Source organism: Canis lupus, chromosome 18, assembly GCF_048164855.1.
Source record: "Canis lupus baileyi chromosome 18, mCanLup2.hap1, whole genome shotgun sequence".
NCBI classification, from domain to species: domain Eukaryota; kingdom Metazoa; phylum Chordata; class Mammalia; order Carnivora; family Canidae; genus Canis; species Canis lupus.
This window is the reverse complement of record NC_132855.1, coordinates 43,268,589-43,292,392: the sequence shown is the minus strand read 5'-3', so window position 1 is coordinate 43,292,392 and position 23,804 is coordinate 43,268,589. Positions and strand designations below refer to the sequence as shown.

The 23,804-nt window shown below is 39.3% G+C and overlaps 1 protein-coding gene across 3 annotated transcripts; it reads right to left on the bottom strand.

The window, feature by feature from the left end:
- Positions 1-1,193: 1,193 nt before the first annotated feature.
- Positions 1,194-21,569, bottom strand: CYP51A1 (cytochrome P450 family 51 subfamily A member 1). 3 transcript variants are annotated; one of them, XM_072784232.1, is made up of 10 exons: positions 21,414-21,569; positions 19,285-19,383; positions 15,524-15,700; positions 14,176-14,302; positions 12,212-12,386; positions 10,009-10,128; positions 9,399-9,594; positions 8,106-8,201; positions 7,181-7,349; positions 1,194-1,454 (listed from the first exon to the last, which is right to left on the bottom strand). In XM_072784232.1, exons 3-10 carry the CDS (start codon positions 15,674-15,676, stop codon positions 1,276-1,278), a joined length of 1,215 nt encoding a protein of 404 aa, XP_072640333.1. In that variant the 5' UTR covers positions 15,677-15,700; positions 19,285-19,383; positions 21,414-21,569; the 3' UTR covers positions 1,194-1,275. The 3 variants fall into 3 exon arrangements, with proteins under 3 accessions (XP_072640333.1, XP_072640334.1, XP_072640332.1); XM_072784233.1 differs by having other exon boundaries at positions 21,448-21,505; XM_072784231.1 differs by lacking the exon at positions 21,414-21,569 and adding an exon at positions 20,982-21,392.
- Between the last annotated feature and the right edge of the window lie 2,235 nt (positions 21,570-23,804).

The window sequence follows — 23,804 nt, the reverse complement described above, 5'->3', positions numbered from 1 at the left end:
CAGATTATGTGGTTAAATTACAGGTATATAGTCAGGGCCCCAGTTATAATTTGAGTTGATTTTTAAACAGAGGCTTCACACAATGTGACCAGTGACACTACTCCCAAAGAGTCTACACTTCATATTACCTTTATATTAAGCTAAAGTTCCTGCTGATTTTTGTATTTATCTTTTTTAAGATTTTTATTTATTCATGAGAGAGAGAGAGAGAGAGAGGCAGAGACACAGGCAGAGGGAGAAGCAGGCTCCATGCAGGGAGCCTGACACAGGACTCAATCCCGGGACTCCAGGATCACGCCCTGGGCCGAAGGCAGGCGCTATACCGCTGAGCCACCCAGGAATCCCCTGATTTTTGTATTTAAAAAAAAAAAAGTCATTAACCTAAATGTGTTTTAATAAACAGAACTAATAATAGAAACATCCCTAATTAGATTTTAGAGAGGACCAGGAGACCACCTAGAGCCAAAGAGAAAAAAAGTTATTCCTTAAGGACTTCATTTTGGACTTCTCACATATATGTCACCATGTAGAACCATATACAAATTTATCAGGTCGATAAATAGGTAATATTTAGTAATTAGATCAAGATACATATACAGTATTTAGTATTAATAATTGTTCTTTAGGAAATATAATTACTAAGTCATTGTCAGATCTCTCTCGGTTTCCTGGAGACAATGCTTCTAATTAAAATTTCAAAGGACTACAGCATATAGCTCCATCATTGCTGGGTATCACCATACTGAAACAATTGATGGGATTCCTTTTTATCCAAGACTTTAAATGTGAGTTTATTCCCTACCCCACCCATCCTCACTCACACACACAAACATTACCCAGTAAATAAATAACCTAAGGTTTCCAGGTATCTCCCTGGGCATTTATACTTGCAGATCTAGTTCAAGATGTGAATACCCTGGATGTACTTTTCAAAGAGCTATGTTTGATGTTAAGATTAATACCTGGAAACTGTGTTTAGAATCTGTCAATTCCAAGATCGCCCTAAATAATTTCATACTAGTAAGCTTGATTTCCTTAAATAAAGCATATATAGTAAATAACCACCATAAAACTATTAGGAAATATCTGAAATGCCATTAGATTTGTTGGAACCATTCGGTTAAGAAAATATAAAAACCATAAGTTAAACTAGCTATCTTTTAAACTTATACTAAAAAAAAAAAGAGTACACCAAGAGTTTCATAAACTTCATTCTCTTCAAATGCTTTTGCAGTTTACAGTGATGTTTCACATATTAGTTCCTTGCAGCCTTTTTCATTTTGATCTTCGCTTGTATCGGATAACAGGGTTTTCAGGGGTATGAATCATGGTTGTATAATTCACAGTGGGGAAATATCCATCAATGAGATCAAATTCATATAAACGAAGCATAGTGGACCAAATTGTCTTGATCTGAACGTAGGCAAAATTCTCCCCAATACAACGATGACGCCCTATTGAAAAAAGAAAGTTTTAATAAGAATTAATTGAAATTCTTTCTCCCTTCTTTTTACCTGGAGTGATAAATTTGTTTACCGTTTGGATGGACACCAGATATAGAGATAGTATAGGGAAAAGATGACCTATTCTTTTCACATAAAAGAAGATTGTAAAAAAAAAAATGTAAAATAAAATAGTTAATAAAAATCTCAGGAGATTTTCAAAGTTTTTTATAAGGGAAACAGCACTTGGGTAATTATAATAATGACTCTTCTAATTACTTTTCTGTAAATGTCATATCTACCTAAGTTTAAATATATGTAAACTGAAATCTATGATGACAATATACTTTGTGAATGTACTAGAATATTCTTTAGCTTCTGTCCTAAGAGAGCCCTAGTTAAAAGTCAGTATTAACCCTTCAATCAAAACTTTAAATGCCAGGGGCACCTGGCTGGCTCAGTCAGAGGAGCATGCAACTCTTGATCTCGGGATTGAGTTCAAGCCCCCTGCTGGGTGTAGAATTACTTAAAAATACCATCTTTAAAAAAAAAAAACAAAGGGGATCCCTGGGTGGCTCAGTGGTTTAGCGCCTGCCTTCGGCCCAGGGCATGATCCTGGAGTCCCAGGATCCAGTCCCACATCAGGATCCCTACATGGAGCCCGCTTCTCCCTCTGCCTGTGTCTCTGCCTCTCTCTCTGTCTCTCATGAATAAATAAAATCTTTTTAAAAAATTAATTAAAAAAACTTTAAATGCCATTTCAAAATAATGGAAGAAAAAGGGATTTAATAAATCAAAATAGCAACACATGTCAAGATCAAAATTTAAAAGGTTATATATGTGTAAAAACTGACAAGTTGTTTCTAAAATGCATATGGATAAAAAAATACTAATTCAAAAGGATATATGCACCCTAATGTTTATAGCACCATTATCTACAATAGCCAAATTATGGAAATAGCCCAAGTATCCATCAACTGATGAATGGATAAAGAAGACACACCAAAATGGACTATTACTCAGCCTTAAAAAAAAAAATGAGGTCCTGATATTTGCAATGACCTGGATGGAGCTAGAGAGAGCTAATAAGCAAAATCAGAGAAAGACAAATACCATATGATTTGACTCATATGTGGAATTTAAGAAACAAGCAAAGGAGGAAAAAAGAGGGAAACCAAGAAACAGACTCAATTATAAAGAACAAACATGATTATCAGAATGGAGGTGGGTGGCCAATGGGAGACAGAGGTGATGGGGATGAAGGAGTGCACTTTGTGATAAGCACTGAGTGTTGTACAGAAGTGTTGAATCACTATATCATGAACCTGAAACTATTTTTTTTTAATTTTTATTTATTTATGATAGTCACAGAGAGAGAGAGAGAGGCAGAGACACAGGCAGAGGGAGAATCAGGCTCCATGCACCGGAAGCCCGATGTGGGACTCGATCCCGGGTCTCCAGGATCGCGCCCTGGGCCAAAGGCAGGCGCCAAACCACTGCGCCACCCAGGGATCCCTGAAACTATTATTACACTGTATGTTCACTAACTGGATATCAAAAAGTTTATTTAAACTGCATATGAAAATGCAAAGGAGGACCTAGGATATCCGGAGCAGTCTTAAGAAAAAAAAAAGTTGGAAGACTTAAATTGATTTCAAATCTGACTTCAATGCTAACTAACAGTGCAGCAACTCTGATACTGTGGTTTGTAATAAATATATATTTGCTCTTTCTCCCATCCTTGGCACAGAGCTCCTCAAACAGCTTGGAATTTCTTACATGAAAGGAGCAATAAAGAAGCAAGAAGTTTTTGTTATTCATAAAAGCCCCCTTCAACCACACTGGAGTTTGTTAATGAGAGGACTTTGGGAAATCCCCTTAGAGTAAGGCCTGGCTGCCAGGGGAACAAACCATGTGATTAAAGCGTTAGAACTTTTAGCCCCAACCCCTGACCTTCTTGGAAAGAAGGAGAAGGGGCTAGATATTGAATTAATCATCAATGATTTAATCAATTGTGTCTACAATAGGAAGCCTCCACTAAAAATCCTATAGTATGGAAGGATTGAGAGGTAGCATTCCTGCTTGGTGAACATATGGAGGTACTGGGAGTGGGGCATACCCAAAGGACATGGAAGCTCTGTGCCCCTTCCCCCCATACCTTGCCCTATGCATCTCCAATCAGGTCTTCCTGAATTGTATCCCCTCCTTTGTAATAAACTATTAATCCAGTAAATAAACTGCTTTCTGAGTTCTGTAAGCCATTTTAAGAAACTGTGGAACCCCAAGGAGATCAAGAAAACCTCTGGTTTATAGCTCACTGGTCAGAAAAACAGGAGACAATCTGGATTTGCAATAGGTATCTCAAGTCATGGGAGGGCAAGAGGGAATCCTGTGGGACTAAGGCCTTAACCTATGGGGTCTGTGCTAACCACAGTTGGGTAGTATCAGAACCAAGTTGAAATTGTGGGTGTCCACAGAGAATTGGTGTGGGAAAAACACCCAAATATTTGGTGATCAGAAATGTTGTCAAAAGTGTTCTAAGTGAGAGTGGGTTTTTTTCTTTCACAGCAACCAAGACAATGCAGTCGTGCACAGGGCTCAAGAAATAGAGCGACAAAAAAGAAAAACAAAAAAAAAGAAGTAGAGCGACAGACTACAGCAAACAGCCAAGACATACTTTTATGGTTATTTGATTATCAACAAAGGCACTAAATAAAGCAAACCAATGGAAAAAAAAATATTTTCAACACATAGTGCTGGAATAACCATTTATCTAACATAAAAAAAAAAAAAAAAAAAAAGGCGGGAGTGGGGAGTATCTGGGTGGCTCCATCGGTTAAGCATCTGCCTTTGCTCAGGTCGTGATCCCCAGGTCCTGGAATGGAGCCCAGCATTAGGCTCCCTGCTCAGAGGGGAGCCTGCTTCTCCCTCTGCCCCTCCCTCACCTTGTGTGCTCTTTCTCTTGCTATCTCTCTTTCTAGTAAATACAGTCTATTAAAATAATTTTAAAAACAAAAAAAAGCCTTAATTCCTGTCTCACACCAAACTCAAACACTAATTCCAGATGATCATAGACCTAAACATAAATGTTAAAACCATGTCTTCACAACTTGGGGCCAGGCAAAGGATTTAGATAGGACCAGGAACCAACAGTTTAAAAAAATCAATAAATTAGATTTGAATGAGGTTATTTGTCAAAACAATATTGACTTAAGATTTGAGTATTTCATTGTAAAACATTACACCAAAACTAAAATACTGAACTGCAGTTATTATATACTTGGAGAAAAATTCAGGGAGACATACACTGATGTAGACAGTCTACTTTGAAATGCACAGTAAATGGATTGATGGATGGATATGTGATAAAACAAGGATAAAATGTTAGTGGCAGAATCTAGATAATAGGTATATCAATGTTCACTATAAAATTCTTCTGACTTGGAAGTTTTTTTTATTAAAATGGGGAAATTTTAATAAGACAAAATATAACTCATGTATTTTTAATAAAAGATTATATATAAAAGCCAGAGAACAAATTTGATAAAAGATGGTATCAGAAATGTGTAAGCCAGAAAGAACTAATACCTTCCAATCTTTCTGGCCTACTAAAACCTCATAAGGTAGTAAGCTCAGTAACAAAGGATGGCTTTTCAGGGAATACCAAAAGATCAAGCCAAATTATTGGAATTGAAAAAGGCCTTGCTAAGCCTTGGTTTCCGTTTCTGAAAAGTGAATAAGACAGTCCCTTCCTGATAGTGTGGTTGTGAAGATTAATAGGGAAATAATTAACCAAAAAAATGCTTATTAGCACAGTGCTTGTGTGGCCTATAAATGCTCTTACTTCTAGGAGCTCTGTTTAAGAAGGGTGTTTACAAGCCATTCCATGTTCAAATATAACAACTAAGGAGAGGCTTGGCTTACAAGGAGATTAGTTAGAGAATTATGTTAATAGCAGGAAATTAGAAGAATCCTAAGGACAAATTAATAGGAAAATGGATAAATTCTGATGATTCATATAAGGTAATATTATGAAAATGAGTAAGCTACATGCTATGTGCACAAAAACAGAAAAAATTACAGAAAGTAATGATTGAAGAAATTGGACACACTGAACCTGATGATCAAATGGTGTAGAAGAGTATCCCCCTCCCAAAATTCATGTCCACTCAAAAATCAGACTTTGCAGATATAATTAGTTAAGATGAAGTCATACCCAGGTTAGGGTAAGCCCTAAGTCCAATGCTGGTGCCCTTCAAAGAAAGACATGCGAGGACTCAGGCACCCATAGGACAGACGGCCAGTGAAGATAGTGGTCAGAGTGATGTAGCTACAAGCCAAGGAATGCCAAAGATTGTCAAGAGCCACTGAAAGCTAGGAACAAGCAAAGACTCTCCCCTAGAGCCATGAGGGAGAACAAGGTCCTTCCAACACCTTGATTTCAGACTTCCGGCCAGAAATGTAGGAGAATAAATGTCTTTTGTTTTAAGTCATCTAATTTGTGGGAGTTACAGTAGCCCTAGGAAACTAGCACAATGATGACAGATTTGAGGGAATGTTATATCTTCTATTCAGATAGCTCAGAGATACACAGTATAAACTTCAGAGAATATAATTAGGGGATGTTAAACACAATGGGATGTTAAAAGGAAACAGATTACAGCTTTTTGTTTTTTTAAGTAGACTTCACACCCAACATGGGGCTTGAACTCATGACCCTGAGACCAAGAGTCATGTGCTGTACTGACTGAGCCAGCCAGGCACCCCCAGATGATGGCTTTAATGTAAGTTTTTTAAAATGGGAGCTGTCCAAAAAATGAAATGAGCTGCCATAGAAGGTAACTGAGCAATCTATTACCTAAAAAAGTTCAAGTGGAATCCAGGTAATTACCAGATTAGAAATGATTCTTCTTTGGGGCAGATTTTGGACCAAAGAACTAATGCCCCTTCCAAATGTTTGAACATTCTACAACTCCTTTAAATGTAATGTTATATACTATATTATTAAATTTATTTATCAAAGTTACTATGATCTAAAGTCCCTAAAGGATTTTATACTTTCCTTTACATGTAGAAAAAGTGTGATCAATAACAAAAAAGTTGTGCCACTTAAAATCTCTTTGGAAAGACTAAAGTCATAAAATATAGTTTAATCTGTAGAGTACCAATGAACAGAGAAATTATTGCAGGAACAAGGGTCTCCCTGCGTAATTTAAGGATCTTAATTGAAATGCAGAAGTTTGCAAACCTATGCAAGACCTGCCCAAATTTAAAGACCATTTTATCTTAAGGATACAGAGAACGAAAAAGTTGACTAACAATCCATAAAAGCTTCAATTTTAACAAGACTGCTTTTGCTCTTTTCTGAAACACTGATAATCTATTATCTTATTTAGCCTTAAATAATTGACTAAATGGTGTGCTAATTCCACTGGTTCTTTAAAACAATTCACAGAGCTTTAAATACTACTATAAGGGAAAATAGGGTGGGCTATAAAAAATTAACCCTGATAAAACTAAATTGGTAAGAAGGTAATAGAGCATTATATAAGGATTCACAAAACTATTTCCTTTAGTACAAATAGTTTTTCCAACTTGGCAAAGTTTATACTCCTACAAATGTTTACAGGAATGTCCCTATGAGGAAAGGTATTTGTAAATAAAATTCATATAGATTATTTTGACAGACATAAATATATTATCAGAGCAAACATTTCAAATGTAAAATGGTATCTTACCAGCTCCAAATGGCACGTAAGCAAACTTCTCTCCTGATGCTGGATTGTCCTGCAAGTACCGATCAGGATTAAAGTCCAGACGTTCTACCCATGAGTCTTTAAGTCTTTGGTTGACAGTGGGAGAAACACACACCTGATGTCCTGGAGGAATGGTATACCCTGCAATGGTCTAGAAATCAAAGCAACACATTTCATTCTTTTTTAAAGATTTTACTTATTTATTTATGAGAGACACAGAGAGAGAGGCAGAGACACAGGCAGAGGGAGAAGCAGGCTTCCCAAGGGGAGCCTGATGCAGGACTCGGTTCCACGATTCCAGGATCATGACCCGAGCCAAAGGCAGACGCTCAACCATTGAGCCACCCAGGAGTCCCAACACATTTCATTAGGTAATACAAAAATATTCTACCCAATAACCAGACCATTAACACACATGTGATATATGTATATTTAAAAATTAGCTAGATGATAGGCCAGCTAAAAATTATTTTAACTCAAGATGATTTTCAAGTGACCCAACATTGGGCTGGAAATTTTAAAAAGATATAAATGCCTCAGAGGTAGCAGAGGGATATCAAGGAGCCTTTCACAATCTAATTTATGTATTTCCATACTATCAGAATTTTTAACAAAACATGCTTTTTTTTTAAGCCAGGAAAAAAATACACTATCATTTTTAAAACCCTAATTGTTAAGTAAAAATGCAGGGAACAAATTAGCACATATACTCTCTAATTATATAAAAAATAGCTATATAAATAGAATATGTAATTATATATCAGAGTTAGAATATATAAAACTATAATTATGTAGAAACAATTATTCTACTTGCTTAATTTTAAAAATCCTCCTTGCTGTTATATTTCTTCTTTTTGATAAATAAAAACTGAGGGCATGGAAGGGGAGCTCTAACCAAGAGACTCACCTGAGGAGTTTTGGCCATTCTCATCATGGTCATTATAGGAGGCCGAAGTCTTAATGTTTCTTTTATACAGCGATCTAGTAAATTTAGATCCTTCAGCTAAAAAGGGAAAATATTTCCTGAGTTTTACAAATATTTAACTTACTTCAACAATATGCAATATTACTTAAACTTCTGGGTTATAAAATAGATTATATTCTGGTAGGAGTACAGAGGTCACTGGTTCGGCATCTGAGATTATCTTGTTCTATTACTACATGGTCAACAAGGGAAAGAGGGCAAGTAAGAGAGATAATCACCCTGAAGAATAGCATAGTAAGGGCCTGCAAAAATTCATTTGTCTAAAAAAGGAAAAACGTTAGCAAAAATTATGCTACTACATGGATGAATATGAAAACATGGTAAGCAAAAGAAGCCGGTCATAAAAGACCACATATTGTTATGATCCCGTTTATATGAAATGTCCAAAATAAGGCAAATCCATGCAGACAAAAGGTAGATCAGTGATTGCCAGGGACAGGGGATATGGAGTGTGACTAATACGGGGTACCAGCTTTCTTTTGGAAGTGATTTAAATGTTCTAAAATTGTGATGGTTCTCACAATTCTGAATATCAAAAAAGAGTAAATTATACACTCTAAATGGACTGGTCTATAGTATGTAAATTATATATCAATTAAGCTATTATTTTAAAAGTTATAAAATCAGAAATGAAAGAGACATCACTGCTGACCTTACAGAAACAGTAAGGATTATAAGAGAATACGATAACAATTATAAGCCAATGAGTTAGGTAACCTAGATGAAGATGGACAAATTTCTAAAGGATACAAACTAAAGACTCCAGAAGAAACAGAACATATGAATAGATGTATAACAAGTATCAACTTCCCACAAAGAAAAGCACAGACTCATATAGTTTCACTGGTGATCTCTAACCAGAAATATAAGAAACAATATCAACCCTTCATAAACTCTTCCAAAACAATAAAGAGGAGGGAACACTTGTACACTCATTCTATGAGACCAGCATTACTGTGTACCAAAACCTGTCAAAGACCTCATGATAAAACTACACATTAATATCCCTTATCAACATGGATGCAAAAATCCTAGCAAACTGAATCCAACATTAAGACATTTTAGGGAGGGCTATGGGGAATTTTCTAGAAATAAAGAAGCTAAGCAATTTAATCGATAGTAAACAGAATATCTCAAGTTATCCCCTTTAAAAACTAGCCACTCATTAAATACTCAAAGTCATAAAGCAGCAATGAAAATAAAAATGCAACAAACCTGGTCATAAGTTAAAGGAGGCAGATCTTCTCCACAGACTGTTTTCTGTTCTAAATAACATTTGTCTTGAAGTGTTTTGTCTCTGGCCAAGAAGAAGCCCATCCAGGCGCTAGTAGTTGAGGATGTATGCTGCCCTGCCAAGAGCAGTCCAATAAGCATGCCTGCCACTTCGTCATCTGTCAAAGGACGCCCATCCCTATGGAATCAATCGCACACAAATTTAACATTTTGGCAGACCCATTTCATGCCTTCACATTTAAATAAACGGTCTTCGTGAATAAATTTTTCAAGTTTAACAGTCTCTTGCATTTGCCCATCACAAGTGAGAATTTTTTTCCCTTAGGGAACAGAGGTGGACCAAAGAAAAGTAGGATTTTCATTACAAAGGACATTGTTCCAGTTTGTCAGCAGAGCTTTCCCCATGCGCGGTCTTGGGGCTCCAGGCAGGCATGGGACCCCAGTAATTCGAGTCTCATCCATTTAATAAGCCCACAGCTCATAGCTACTAATTTTGTCAGTATCACTATTTTTTGACTGGATATATTATTTAAGCACATTTTAATGTGTAATTTCCTGTTTCAGCTTAACATATGATCTGAGCAGCTCTTACTTGTAAGTAGAATCTAGTAAAGTTTGGAGAATATCATCTATTTTTTCTTCTGACTGTCTGCGCTTCTGGATTGCTTTGTAGAAAATATTCTTGATCTCTCGGTGAGCTCTGTCCCTGCGTCTGTGATTCAAAGATGAAAATGATTAAAAAACAATGTCATACTTTCTGGCATTAGACCCATTTTGAAAATAACCAGGACCTAGCTTAACGCAACCTTATTTAACTAACTTCAATGACTCTGAAACAATGGACAGAAACCTCAGAACCAAAAGAAAAAAAAAAAAGCCATAAAAATCTTAGTTAGAAATTTCTAGGGTCCTTAAAGGCAAGAAATGTGTCCTAACAGATGTATTCTTAACATACTCTTTGTTCTTTTTTTTTTAAAAGATTTATTTATTTACTTACTTACTCATTTATTTATTTATTTATGATAGACACAGAGAGAGAGAGAGAGGCAGAGACACAGGCAGAGGGAGAAGCAGGCTCCATGCCAGGAGCCCGACGCGGGACTCGATCCCGGGACTCCAGGATAGCGCCCTGAGCCAAAGGCAGGTGCCAAACTGCTGAGCCACCCAGGGATTCCCCCTACTCTCTTTGTTCTAAGGAAAGGTCTAGAACAAGACTTGTGATTATTCCTTTAGAATTACTTTCCATTTAACAGAAAGCAGAATACTCTTTTAAATTAATGAAATTCCCATTTTAACCAAATTAATTCTTGTAGAAGTTGGAGAGTCATTCTGGTTTTCTTAGAAGATTCAGGATTTTTTTAAAAAAGAAGAAGAAGAAGAAGATGATGATTCAGGATTTGAATAAACCTAGGATTTATTTAGGATGATAAACATCTAGGATTTAGAACATGACTACAGTATACAGGATTTGATTCTATTTTTCATTTTCTGAAACACCATGGTTTTGTTGGGGGCAAAAATACTAGTAGAGTCGGAAAACAAACTTCAGGTGCCCAAACCTTACCTTTAAAGTACGATGCTCACTAGGTAACAAACTATACTAACAGTACTATAAGTATTTTACAAAATGAATTACCCACTTTGACCTCCTGCGAGGTCGATGCTCTTATGATCAATCCACAGGCAGCTGCATAGTATCACACAGCCAGAAAGCAGTGGAGCTAACATTTAAAACCAGGCAATCTGACTACCTAGCCCCTTCCTAACTAACTAACTTCCTAACTAAGCCTTCCAATACAAATTGCTGCCCTGCTGTGTTTGTAAGACTGTTACTGAGGATCAACTGAGACAATGTGGGCAGAAGACGTTTATCAATAAGAACACAGCAGTGCCAGGAAAACATAAGGCCTGTTTAAGAAAGGGAATGGAATAATTTGGTTAAATCATTTGATTCAGCGAAGACAGAGAAAGACTGGGCTGAACTGGGAAAGGTCTATCATATCAAGCTCAGGAATTTCTGACTTCATCCAGGAGATAGACAAGGTAAAAACAGGCTTGTTGCACATTTCTGGAGAACCTACTACAGGCTATGGATGAAAGCATTTTGAAAACTGGAAAGCTCCTTACAAAGAATTATGAATCCAAAGAATTCCAGAGAATCTCTCCTGGCTTTCCCTTTTTCTCCCCTTCTTTATCCTGTAACTATATAGAAATAGCAGAAGTAGAAAGAAAAGGGAGTACCAATTTAATTCTTCCCCATCTCTCACCTGAACATAAATGAATCAAAAGATACAGAAAGCCCACTAACTATGCAAGATACTAAATTATATGTTGAGTCTTGTAAGCAATATTTCTTTGTATCAGATGGTCCCTGCCCTTACAGAAATCACAGTATAGTTATAAGAAAACAAAGAGAAAATTAAAGGCACTAATACTTCAAAACAAATTCACAGTATGCTATAAAACAGTAAAATATTTTCAAATAAGTACATAGAGGGGTATCACTTCTAGGTAGAGTCCAGAGACTTTCCTGAGTAGAAGGAATATGTGAGATTAGTAGGTTTTAAATTAGAACAGCTAGACAACAAATTACCTCTTTAATAAACTGAAATTTAGCTTAAGTGAACTCACTATATAAAGAAAACCCGTCTTGAATTCTTATAGAAGCATGGGGGGTCATAATCTCCCCTAATTTGTCTCTTTTATGTTTATCTTTTATCTCTGTTCACGCAAAGCATACCAACACTACAGCAATTCTACAGTTAAATAAGCAAGTATAGTTTCTTTATCCATACCTGAAACTAGGCAAGGGAAGCCAGCCTGGCAGCAGCCAGGCTGCATGGCTAAACCCTCCATCCAAATCTGCATACAGTTGTGCCACTTTCTCATTGAGTTGACTTCTGATTTCCTTGCCATGTAAACAATGGCTAGCTGTTAAAATTATGAGCTCCGAAAGAGCTTCAAACAAATCTAGAAGAAAAAAGATCATTCCCATTACTATTGCCAAATATTCTCTGGAAATTTTCTGCTTTCTCAGACATAGAAGTATTACAAAGGAAAACAATAAAAACTCAAGAATCAACAAGATGCTGTTTGTATCCTCAAAAAAAGCCTACAGACAGACATGGACACAACAAAGAGGAACAAAAAACTCCTAATGGAAAGCATCCCTGGACAGCCAAAATAGAGGCCACAAAGGATCTCTAAACCTCACTCATGACTCTTCAACTTGAAAAGATAAATTGAAAATAAAAATGAATATAGTGAGGGGCGCCTGGCTGGCTCAGTAGAGCACATGACTCTTGATCCCGGGGTCATGAGTTCGAGCCCTGTATTGGGTATAGAAATTACTTAAAAATAAAATTTGTAAAAAATGAAGATACAGGAGTCCCAACTCACAGTGTAACAAAAGCAGTAAATTGGTTATTTAATGTATACCAGGTGCTTCCCAAGGTATAGCAGTCGAAAAACTGGAGAACGGATTATTTCCCAGGTCAAAAGCAGGAAGACCAGGAATAAAATCTGAAGCCTTGCTTGACTATATATAAAAGAAAACTGTAGCTAATTACTAACTGGTATATCCCAAACAGGAGACAAATGCATCAGGGAAGCACATTTGGATGACATTTAAAAGTCATAAAAATTACCCTGTTAATATATTATTTAATTCCGTGTTTGCCAAATGAACTTCCAATTATCACCTGGCTTTCTAATTAGATTTACCAATGAAGTTTAGCAAATTCTGGTGATCTCAGTGCTGTAACTTTGTCTCATTTGCACTTATTTAGAGGCATTTTAGTTTTACATCAGGTTCTTATATAGCTAGAAATATGTCACATCAGCTTCAGGTAAATAAAAAATAAAATCAAGTTTCTGGATCTTTTACAGAAACTGAAGACCACACCCAGAACATGGGGACCTATACAGAGGTCTTGATGCCCTGTAGGCAAATGTTGCTTCCTGCTTTGAGCTGGCAATTTTCCCTGAAAGGAACACTTATTGTCCAATATAAAAGATGGATTCACATAAATATCCAAGGACAATCAAGTTATACTCATTATACTCTCTACATAATGCAAGAAAGCATATATTTGGTGACAGAGTAAAACCTATGTATTTAAATTTACCTTTTTCATGAAATAAGTATCAAATAAATAGGGTATTACATACAAAATTAAATCATTTAGACTTTTACTTGCCCACGGAGGTTAAAAACGTTATTTACTGTCTTAAAATGACCATGCAAAAAAGTCTTAACATTCAGTTTATTTCAAAATTTAATTATGAATCATTTTTATATTATTTGTACAAATGAGCTGAATAACGTGCACGTTAATTAGCCCATTTTAAAGTTTTGCTAAGTGAACAGCAATAATCACTTCCTCTTAGAGGTTTTTTTTTTTAAGATTTTATTTATTTATTCATCATGAGAGACATAGAGAGAAAGAGAGGCAGAGACACAGGCAGAGGGAGAAGCAGGCTCCACACAGGGAGCCCGATGAGGGACTCAATCCTGGGACTCCAGGATCACACCCTGGGCCAAAGGCAGGCGCTAAACCACTGAGCCACCCAGGGGTCCCCTCTTAGAGGTCTTTTCAACTGTGTGGTTATCAAAACATTCTTTCCATTAAGGCTATGGTGGTTTTACATATGCTGCAGTTGGTTTTTCATTACACATATACATGTATTCTTATATTTGTAGTCATAAAAAAAAAACAGAAATATTAGAACAAATGCAAAAACAAAACAGTTTGCTTACTTTTTTCTCCACTTTCTCCCCAACTTTGAAAGTATTCCTTTGTTTCTTTCTCGATTATAGAAACGTGCTGTCTAAAGTGGGCTATGTTAAGGCCACTTTTTAGCATTTTCTTCTGCTCCAAAAAAACCTTGAAAATATTAACAGTATAATACCAACCATTAAGACACAATTTTGTTTTATCACAAGATTCACATGGATTATTAGAACTCTGTAACACTCAAAGAAAACAATATTCTGAAAAAAAGATATTGAAAATAAAAATAGTAGAAGGATTTTTTAAAACTATACCACACATGGGAAACAGAGCATTTACATGGATCTGAAGTAACATGTAGAGAGATACCTGGTATTCAGGCCCTTAACTAATGATATTAGGAATCCCACTGCCTTTCCTTCCTATACATGCTTTTTCCCACTCCTGACCCCAGGGCTTCCCTTTCCTATCCTGTTATCTTCTAGCATCTCAACCCAACCCAGATACCAACACAATCCCTCAAAGGTTCATTATGCTTCCATATTATTTTTATCCTATTTCACATATTCTCCTATTCCATTACCAAGCAAGTATCATTCCTCTCCCTATCTTCCTGAAGTTTAATGAGATCAATATAGTTTGACTGAAAAAAATTCACACTAAGACACCTAATGGTCATAACCCCTTGGGACATTTCTATTTTAAGAATCTGATAAGCAGTGTGAGAAAATGAACAGATATATCTGACCATAGGGATTTTTCAGGGCTCTTGCTTTTAGCCTTGAGGAGCCATTCATTCCCCTACACCTCCCTCATCTCCAGAAATAACACATGATGTCAACCCTTAACTGCTACAGTAGGATACCAGGTAATATGTGGTATGATCTCAGCCAGAACCCACACCAAGCAATTGAACCAAAGATTTCATTTGTTTTACATCAATTTGCAGCACTTTAATATTTGACTTTAGGAGGAGAAAAATCACACAAACTTCTAAAGCCAATAAACTCTAGCTCAAAAGAGCTCTTATGCTAGAATTTCAGGCAGGACTGTAGCCGTAGGAGGCCCTTCCAAAATATAAGGGGATTTTCTTGTTACCCACTCGACTCAAATTCCAAACGCTAAGTTATCATTGATTCTATTTCTTTGTATAGGAAATCTTTAAAATTGCTTAGCCCATGCCTGCAGCTATAAAACAGAATATTCATTCTTTGTCAGTTCCCCAGAGCTTTTCTTCTTTTAAATGTCTCATCCTTCAGATTTTAGAATCAAGGAATCAATTGTTTCTACATTCTAAATGTACAATATTATACTACTAGCTTTAACTATTATGTTATAGGTTTGTCTTTCTTGAACATTAACAGTGTCACCTACTGGATTAGGCACATCATATGCAACTCCCTTCCCAAACACAGGTGTTGTCAGACGACTGTAGACATCTTCTGCATTCAGGTCTTCATTTTTACTATTAAAAAGCAGTGCAGCAGCATCACTCCCCAGAAGGTAAGTAAATGTCTTGCCCACCATGGTAAAACTAAATACAGGTCCATACTAAAGAAAGAAAAGTAGCCATAGTGATGATACTGAAAAATATGTACCACTAAAAGAAACACTAATTTCTTAATTCACAAAAAATTTCTGAAAATTAAAACATGCATAAACCTAATGCAATTATTCACCTAGTCTTTGTCCAAATTCATAATTATTTTCATCCAGTTGCAAATGAAATATAAATTTTTTATTCTTTTTTCAGTTTATACTGAAAATATTTTCTATCCTTTACACCAACCTCATAATTTTTTTTTTTAAGATTTACTTATTTGACAGAGAGAGAGCGTGAACACAAGCAGGAGGAGTGGGAGAGGGAAAAGCAGGCTCTCTGACACAGGGGTTGATTCCAGGACCCTGGGACCATGACCTGAGCCAAAGGCAGATGCCCAACCGACTGAGCCATACAGGTGCCCCAGACATCATCATTTTAATAGTTATTCTTTCATTATTGGACATATGGGTGATATGTCAGTTCTTTACTAATTAGGTATAATTATGCAATGAGTATCTCTGAGAATATAGATTTTCCTCCCTTGGTTATAGATCAATTTATAGAAGTCACCAAAGGTTATGACCTTTCTTTCCTATTGTACTTGCTATGTAAAAACATCAGAAATTTAGTTACCAGTTTACTACTATCTCATCAATACTGAATAATTTAATTTTTAATTTTTTGTTAATCTGGTTGGGTGGTAAATGCTTTACCTTGCAGTTTTTGATTATTATTAAAGACTAGGCTCTGGGGGTATAATTGTGAACAAAAATACCATCCTTGACTCATGTAGCTTAGTCTATTGAAAAAGACACAACTTAATCTAATAATCATATCAACAAATGTAAAATTGCAAATGGGACAAGTATTATGGGAAGGAAAGCAACTCTGTGATAAGAGAACTGATAAAAAAGGAGACCAAAGAGAGGAAGGCCACCTGAGCTGATGAGCAGGGGTCAGCATGGCAGCCAGGCATGGGGGGCGGGGTGGATGGAGGATGAGATGAGAGCTGAGTGTGTAGGGCCTAGATCACACAAAGTCTCATAAGCCATATTCAAGAAGTATTTTCCTTACAAGCAATGGAAAGCCATAGAAGATTTTAAACTGCATGGGAGAGACACACTGACATATGCATATTTAAAAGAAAAATCCCTCTGGCTGCCATATGGAGGAAGGAGGAACAGGAGCAAAAGGAATGTCAGAGGACCAGTTAGAGCCTCTTGCAGCAATCTGATAATGAAAACTTGCCACATGGTAATGATGGGGCAGAAGCAGATGGATACTGAATTATTTTGGAGAGAGAATCTGCAGATGGCAATGGATTAAGAGAGCAAAGTATCAAGAATGAATCCTAGGCTTCTGCAAAACAGAAAAGTGGTAAAAAGAGAAAACAGGGCAACCAGGATTAGAGAGAAAAAAAACAAGGGTTAGACTTCAGAAATGTTGACTAACAGGTACCTTAGACAATTCAGAATCATGTGGAAGTTGGGACAATCCAGATCTGGGGATCAGAGAACAGACCTGAGCCAGAGACATTAATTGGGGTGTCTGGTAACTGTAGCTGCAGGTTAGAGATGAGATCACCTGGGAAAGGCCAAGGACCAAAGCTCCATTAACCCCAATAATAAATGGCCAGGCATGAGCCCATTAATAGTTAGAGAAAAAGCAATCAAAAAATAGGAGGGGAAATGAGAGAAGCCACATTTAAGGAGGAGGGAGAGATCACCAGTGACAAATACAGCTGAGGAGTCAAGCTCATTGAACTAGGACATGGAGCTCATTAGTGAAGGGGCTGACAGACTCGGGTGGACAGGAGATGTGGAAATAGAGACTGTAAGTACAGAAAACTTGCTGAAGGGGGAGGGACCTGAAAGAAGACTGAGTAGTCTGGTCTTTTTAAATGAGTGACTTTTAAATTTTTTTCAGAGAAAATAGGAAAGATCCAGTTGAGAGAAGTCACTACAGAAAGAAGAAATTATAGCCTAAGGTTCCTGAGACCAAAGATGGATTGAGACTTTAACCTCCAAAAGGCAGCAAGATAGTGTAATAAAACCAACATGATAGCACCTAGTGAGCTCAGAGCACAAGATTCTGAGATTCACATCCCAGCTCCTCCACCTGTTAGCTGTTGTGACCTTGGTCCTACAGTAAAAGAACTTAACTTCTCTGTACTTCAGTTTCCCTCATCCATAAAATAGAAATAGTAATAGTACCTACCATTATCAAGATTAAATATATATCATATCCATGAGGACTATGGCTGTGTATATAGATATTATAAATATATTAAAGTGTGTTGGCCATAGTAAACATTACATGTGTTTTATTATTATTGTTGTTGTTGTGTTGTTATTTTCATTAAAAACACAGACTCAGAAATCAGACTGTGTAAATCCTGGGTCGGCCACTAGCCAGTAGTGAGCCCAAGAATAAATTATATAACCTGTTTCTCAGTTTTATCATCTATAAAATGGATATACCTGAAAGGATTTTTGTGGAGCTTCAGTAAGATAATCAATGTAAAGCACTAAGTACCAGCACAAAGTGTTTTATAATTAGTGTAACAAGAAGAAAAGAGAATGCATGTTTGAAAGTGGGAGCACAAGAGAGTTCTCTTTGGATGGTTTTGTATCTCTAAAGAGGAGAAAAAGTTGTCTCCTTTGATAGAAAGAAAGAAGACTCAGGAGTTTTAAAAAGTGTAGGTTTAAATTGTCTTTATGGGGAGTGGAAAGTATACCAACCATACTTTAGCATAATACGATTGCTGAGTGGTGTTCAAAGTTCGTTCAGGTTAGGAAATCATGAAATTAGGAAGGAACTAATTTGGTGCAAGGAAGAAGAAAACAAGAAGAAAAACCCCTCCAAGGCTGGAGCTTTACCAGGTAAGCAAAATGAAAAGATCCAGGGGCAAGGAAATATATGGTATCGGCCAAAGTATAACTGAAATAATGGATGACAGTCCCAAACTGGAAAAAAAAGGAAAGTAAAGAACAGAGGCTGATAGATCAAGAGAAAGTAAATGAGACAATGGACTAGAAGGTCTAATGAGGTCAAAGCATGGTTCTAATGGAAGGACAAGAGGCAAGCCTGGAAAAGAAGAGGTGATCTAACAATAAAGTGTCTAAATTTATATTGGGCGCTGAAATAGTTAAGAGTGATGACAACTCACAGTGGGACTGTGGAATAAATGGCTGAATTAGTATCAGAAAGTTCATTAGAAAAAAGAGGGGGAAAAAAAAAAGAGGGGAAAGATCTGAATTGCCACAGTATCACATGGGTCATCCAAGTGAAACTGAAGTCAGAGATATATGTAGAGTAGGTTAGAAAATCCCACAGGTGATTGGTTAAGAAAAAGAAGGGTCAGTCAGTTTTCAATTTTAACTATGATTAGTAAGTACAGTGAGATCACCCAGGACATGGGATTGGTTAAGAGAGTCTCCAAGACCCTTCCAGCTCTTACAGGAGCAGCTCCAATTTAATCAGTTTCCTATACTGGGGGATAAGCATAAGATCGCACTTTTTTAGTGTTCTGCCATCCAAAAAAAGTTTGAAAAGCACTAATTTTTTTCCCTGTATTATTTGGAAGACTTACCTTTTCATATGCATTTTCTAGGAATTCAATTGGACTTTTCCCAAATGCTATAGCATGTCCAAGGAATGGAATTGGAGAGAAAATGTATGGTGGACTTTTCTGCAAGAAAAAACAAAAAATTTGGGGTTCACATTTCATTTTGAGAGAAACCCAACTTAATTTCATGAATAAACAAATGAAATTTACCACTAATACTAAAAAGTTACCAAAAAATAAAGCATCAACAGTAACTTAGGAACAGCCAAACTGCATATATCATAGGAGAGGACAATAGTAAAAAGAGTAGAAACTCAAAACATCATTTAAGATAAATGACTACACAAACACAAAGTATTGAAATTACACATGCTGAACACTGTCCAGAATATGTCCAATATTATTTACTGGTGGCTCTAGGCAACTTTCTTAACCATTAGCAGGATGAAAAACCAGGAAAATCAAACTACATTGTCTTGACCACTACCGTTGACAATTTTAGTTCCAGAATCTTGCCTTAAAAAGGTATAAAGAAGGTACAGAAAAAGACAGTGATTTGAGGTATAGAAAGACATGAAACTTTCAAGAAGCTACATTTATCAGGAAACAGGACACATCTCATCCACAGATTTTATTTTTTATTTTTTAAGTAGGCTCCACACCCAGGAAGGGGCTTGAACTCACCACCCTAAGATCAAGACCTGAGCTGAGATGGAGGGTGGGATGCTGAACCACCACCCAGCACCCCTCATCTACTGGTTTTAGAGAGTAAATCAGCACTAGAAGAAAAGGTACTTTAGATGTCCCAGGTTTTACAAACTACTTGGTCAATAGTTTCTACATTCCATTGTCAGTGAAAGGGCAGTTTTAAAAGCTACTTGGTGTTGGCTGGTTAAGAATACATTCATCAGGGGATCCCTGGGTGCCTCAGCGGGTTAGCGCCTGCCTTTGGCCCAGGGCGTGATCCTGGAGTCCCCAAGTCCCGCATCAGGCTCCCTGTGTGGAGCCTGCTTCTCCCTCTGCCTGTGTCTCTGCCCACCCCCACCCCCGCCCTGTGTCTATCATGAATAAAGAAATTAAAAAAAAAAAAAAAAACATTCATCAACTATATTAGGTAAGTATGAAGCTAATGGTCAATAAAGACACTAAATTAAAGAAACTGATACTTCGTTAGCATCATAAGAAGGGACAGTCCCTTCACTCCCACACTACCAAACACCCCCCCCCCCTTCGTATTGATATAAGTCGCCATTAGGGGCAATACTACAGCCCACAGGACACTGGACCAAGATGACGGCCACCAGGGCCGCAGCTGCCGATGGTTGTACCACCACTGGGGTGGCCAGTACAGCCACCAGGGCGCTCAAGCCACAGCCACCAATCTGGCCACGGCCATCGGGGGCCCCAGCACCTTGGCCAGCACAGCCGTCCCTAGGACCACGAACGCGGCAAGCACGACCCCCACGACCACACGCGGCCACCGCCGGGACCGCGACAGATTACAGGGTCCCCAGCACCCAGGCCAGCAAGGCCAAGGCAGCCGCGACCACCACAAGCAGCAGAGCTGCAGCCGCCGCCCAGTCCCCAGTGTGCCCCCCGCCGCCGCCCAGCTGAGCACTGCGGAGGTCCCCACTCCCCCTAGCCCTTTGGCCGCCTTTGTCGTCGTCCCCTAGCCCTTAGGCCTCGGCGGTCGCTGCCCGAACTCCCTGGGGTGCACGTACCGCCCCGGCAGGCAGGGGGGCCAGGTGGCCGACTGCGAGGCGAATCAGGTAGACTAGGCCTAGCGTGAAGGCGCAGGCGATTAGCAGCATGGAGAGGAGGTTGCCGCCGGTCACCCGCTCCATCGCCTGCCCCAGCACCGACCCGCCCGCCTGCAGCAAACCCAGCAGCAGCATCCTGACCGCCGGAGCAGCCGCCACAGCTCGCCAGAGACGCTGGAGGCCGAGGTCGCCGCCGCCCCTCCGAATAGACGCAGCGAGTGAAGCCGGCTGACGGGCGTCCGCAAGCGGCCCCGGCCCCCGGGTCTCCTACTAAACCCGGTCCCACCCCCCACTCTCGGCTCCCACGCGCGCCACCCGGCGCGTCACCGAAGGGGCGGGGCCTGGTGCTGGCCACGCCCCCCGCCGGACGCCGTACTGCCGAGGTCTCCTTACGCCGGGACAGAGGCCCTGAAGAAGCAGGTGGCACCTGTGGTGCGGGTGGCTCAGAGACCGAAGAGAACGAGAGTTGAAGAGGCGACCACCGCCTGAGGACCGCGGGCCGCCGGAGCCTGCGTGCCCTGGGTGCGGGGCACCCCCGCGGCGCCGGGACGCGGCGGGCGGAGGGATCTCAGAGCGAGGTCTGCGAGGGGCGGCGGCGGCGGCGGCGCGCTCTGTGATTGCACCGCCCGCGCGTGAGGTGATCTCAGCTTATGTGGCGTCAGGCGGCCCGGCGGCCCCAGCGCCGCCCCCCGCCCGGGCTCCCGAGCCGCGGCGCCTCAGCCTCTCAGGGCCCGCGCGTCCGGGTCCCCGGCCTTGGAGAGCCGGCCGCGTAGTCGGCAGGAGGGAGGTTGTGAAAGACGCCGTCTGCACACTGAAGGGTGGGACGAGGAGGTCAGTCCCGTGCCACCCCGATTAAAACCAGTCTGGCAGGTATTAAGTACACGGCATAAAGGTAACAAATCGTGGTTGTTGTCTGGATTCTACCGAAACAGGTTTTCCGCAGTACATTTGTCTGTTACAGGCCGTCGCGACTCTTGGGAGGCCACGTGTCCCAGGAACGGCACCGAACTCTGTCTAGAAAGGTTGTAAAGCGGAAGTTCAGCCCTGCAGGTCCCGTCACTTAGCCACTCGCTCCTGTGGTCGCGAATCAGCACGCATACATAAAGGCTACCTAATCTAGTTCTACGCCTCTCGCGAGCTCCCTCCCGTGTTCCTGTATTTAATGAATCCCCGTGAAGAGCTAGGTGTTGTGCTAGGTAGGCTCTGGGGGCGCGGGCCGGGGGGTGGGGAGGCGGGCAGGTAGTGCGCTGCGTGAGAAAACTACCGGGCGCTCCGGGAGGGAGCAGGGGAGTCTAACTGCCTACCGGGCACGTGTACCCAGAGGCCTAACAGTCTTTTCATGGTCAGTAAGTCCCGAACTGAAGTTACCTCCTCCGGTAACTTGGAGGAATGCCTATGGAGGAAGGGCACCACTCTCCACCCCGTTGCCCTTTCCCCTTCATTCCTCATATTTTTAATCAATCACCACATCCAATAATCCCACCACTTTGAACTTTTGTCCATCCACCACTACCTCAGGTCTGGCCTCATCCTTGCATGTCTGCATTGCAAAAGTACCCTACCTGTCCAGTACCTGTCCATGCTTGTGCTTAATCTGTCCTCCCCACTGTTGCCATTTCTTGTATCCCTAAAGCTCTGTTGTAATCTCTGTAGGTTTCCTCTGTTAGAGGATGAACTAGAAAATAGGGATCATGTCTTAATTGTTTTTCTATTCTGCGTTTATCCTAATTCCTACCATAGCAGTTCTCAAATTGTGGTCCATAGTCCTCTGGGTATCTCCAAGAACCTTTCAGAGTATCTGCAAAGTCAAAGCTCTTTATAGTAATACTGCTGTTTGCTTTTTTACTGCTGGAATTTGCCCAGATAGTGTAAAATTTAATAGTAAATGAAAACTTCTTGGGCTTTAGCAGTCATTATTCCTCACTGCCATGCACTTGCAGTAGAAAAAAAAATTATTTCCCTTAAGAATTGTGAATGTTAATTTTATTAGAGTTTAACCATTGAGTACATGTATTTTTTAACTAGCTGTTCATATTTTGCTTGAAGGAATGACTGCCAAACTCTAGTCATTCAGACTTGGGTATTTGACAGACATTTTCTTGAAAATGAAATCAGTCTGTCCTTTTAAGGAAAACCATTAGCAATATGTTGCCAATGATAAAACTAAAGGTTTTAGAGGCGCTTGGGTCGCTTACTCAATGGATTTGATTTCAGCTCAGGTCATGATCTCACAGTCATTAGACTGAGCCCCAAGTCAGGCTTCGTGCCTGCTTAAGAGTCTCTCTCTCCCTCTCCTTCTGACATCGTCCCCACAGTTTCTCTCTCTCTCTCTCTCTCTCAAAAAAAAAAAAAAAAAGAAGCTTTTAAATAAAAATTAAGAATTTTAGAAAACATATCTACCACTGTAAACTTGACAGCTTACTAATTCTTGAGACTTTTCTGCAGAGGAAAGTTTAATAACAAAAGGGTTTTGTATAATAAAGTGTGTCAACGATAAAATCTTTACATAATTCATTGAACCAGTATTTTCAAATGACCAGTGGATGATGTTGCAACATCATGCATGAGTTAAATATTTAATCAAATACAAGTTAAACCAAAAGATTTTCTTTCTTTCTTTTTTTTTTTTTCTAGATTTTATTTGGGAGAAAGAGGGAGCTCATGCCAGGCTCCCTCCCTAACACAAGTTAGGGGGAAAGACAGAGAGAACAAGCAGGAACATGTGGGGCTTGATCCCAGGACCCTGAGATCATGACCTGAGCTGACGGCAGAGGCTGAACCAAC

Excerpts from the sequence above, each read along its gene's own strand:
- CYP51A1 (XM_072784231.1), bottom strand. The coding sequence starts at position 21,155 with ATGCTGCTGCTGGGTTTGCTGCAGGCGGGCGGGTCGGTGCTGGGGCAG. Across the intron at positions 14,303-15,523 it reads CATATGATGTGCCTAATCCA|GTTTTTTTGGAGCAGAAGAA; the intron begins GTAGGTGACACT and ends AATATTTTCAAG. Across the intron at positions 12,387-14,175 it reads GGGAGAAAGTGGAGAAAAAA|ATTTGTTTGAAGCTCTTTCG; the intron begins GTAAGCAAACTG and ends TTTTTCTTCTAG.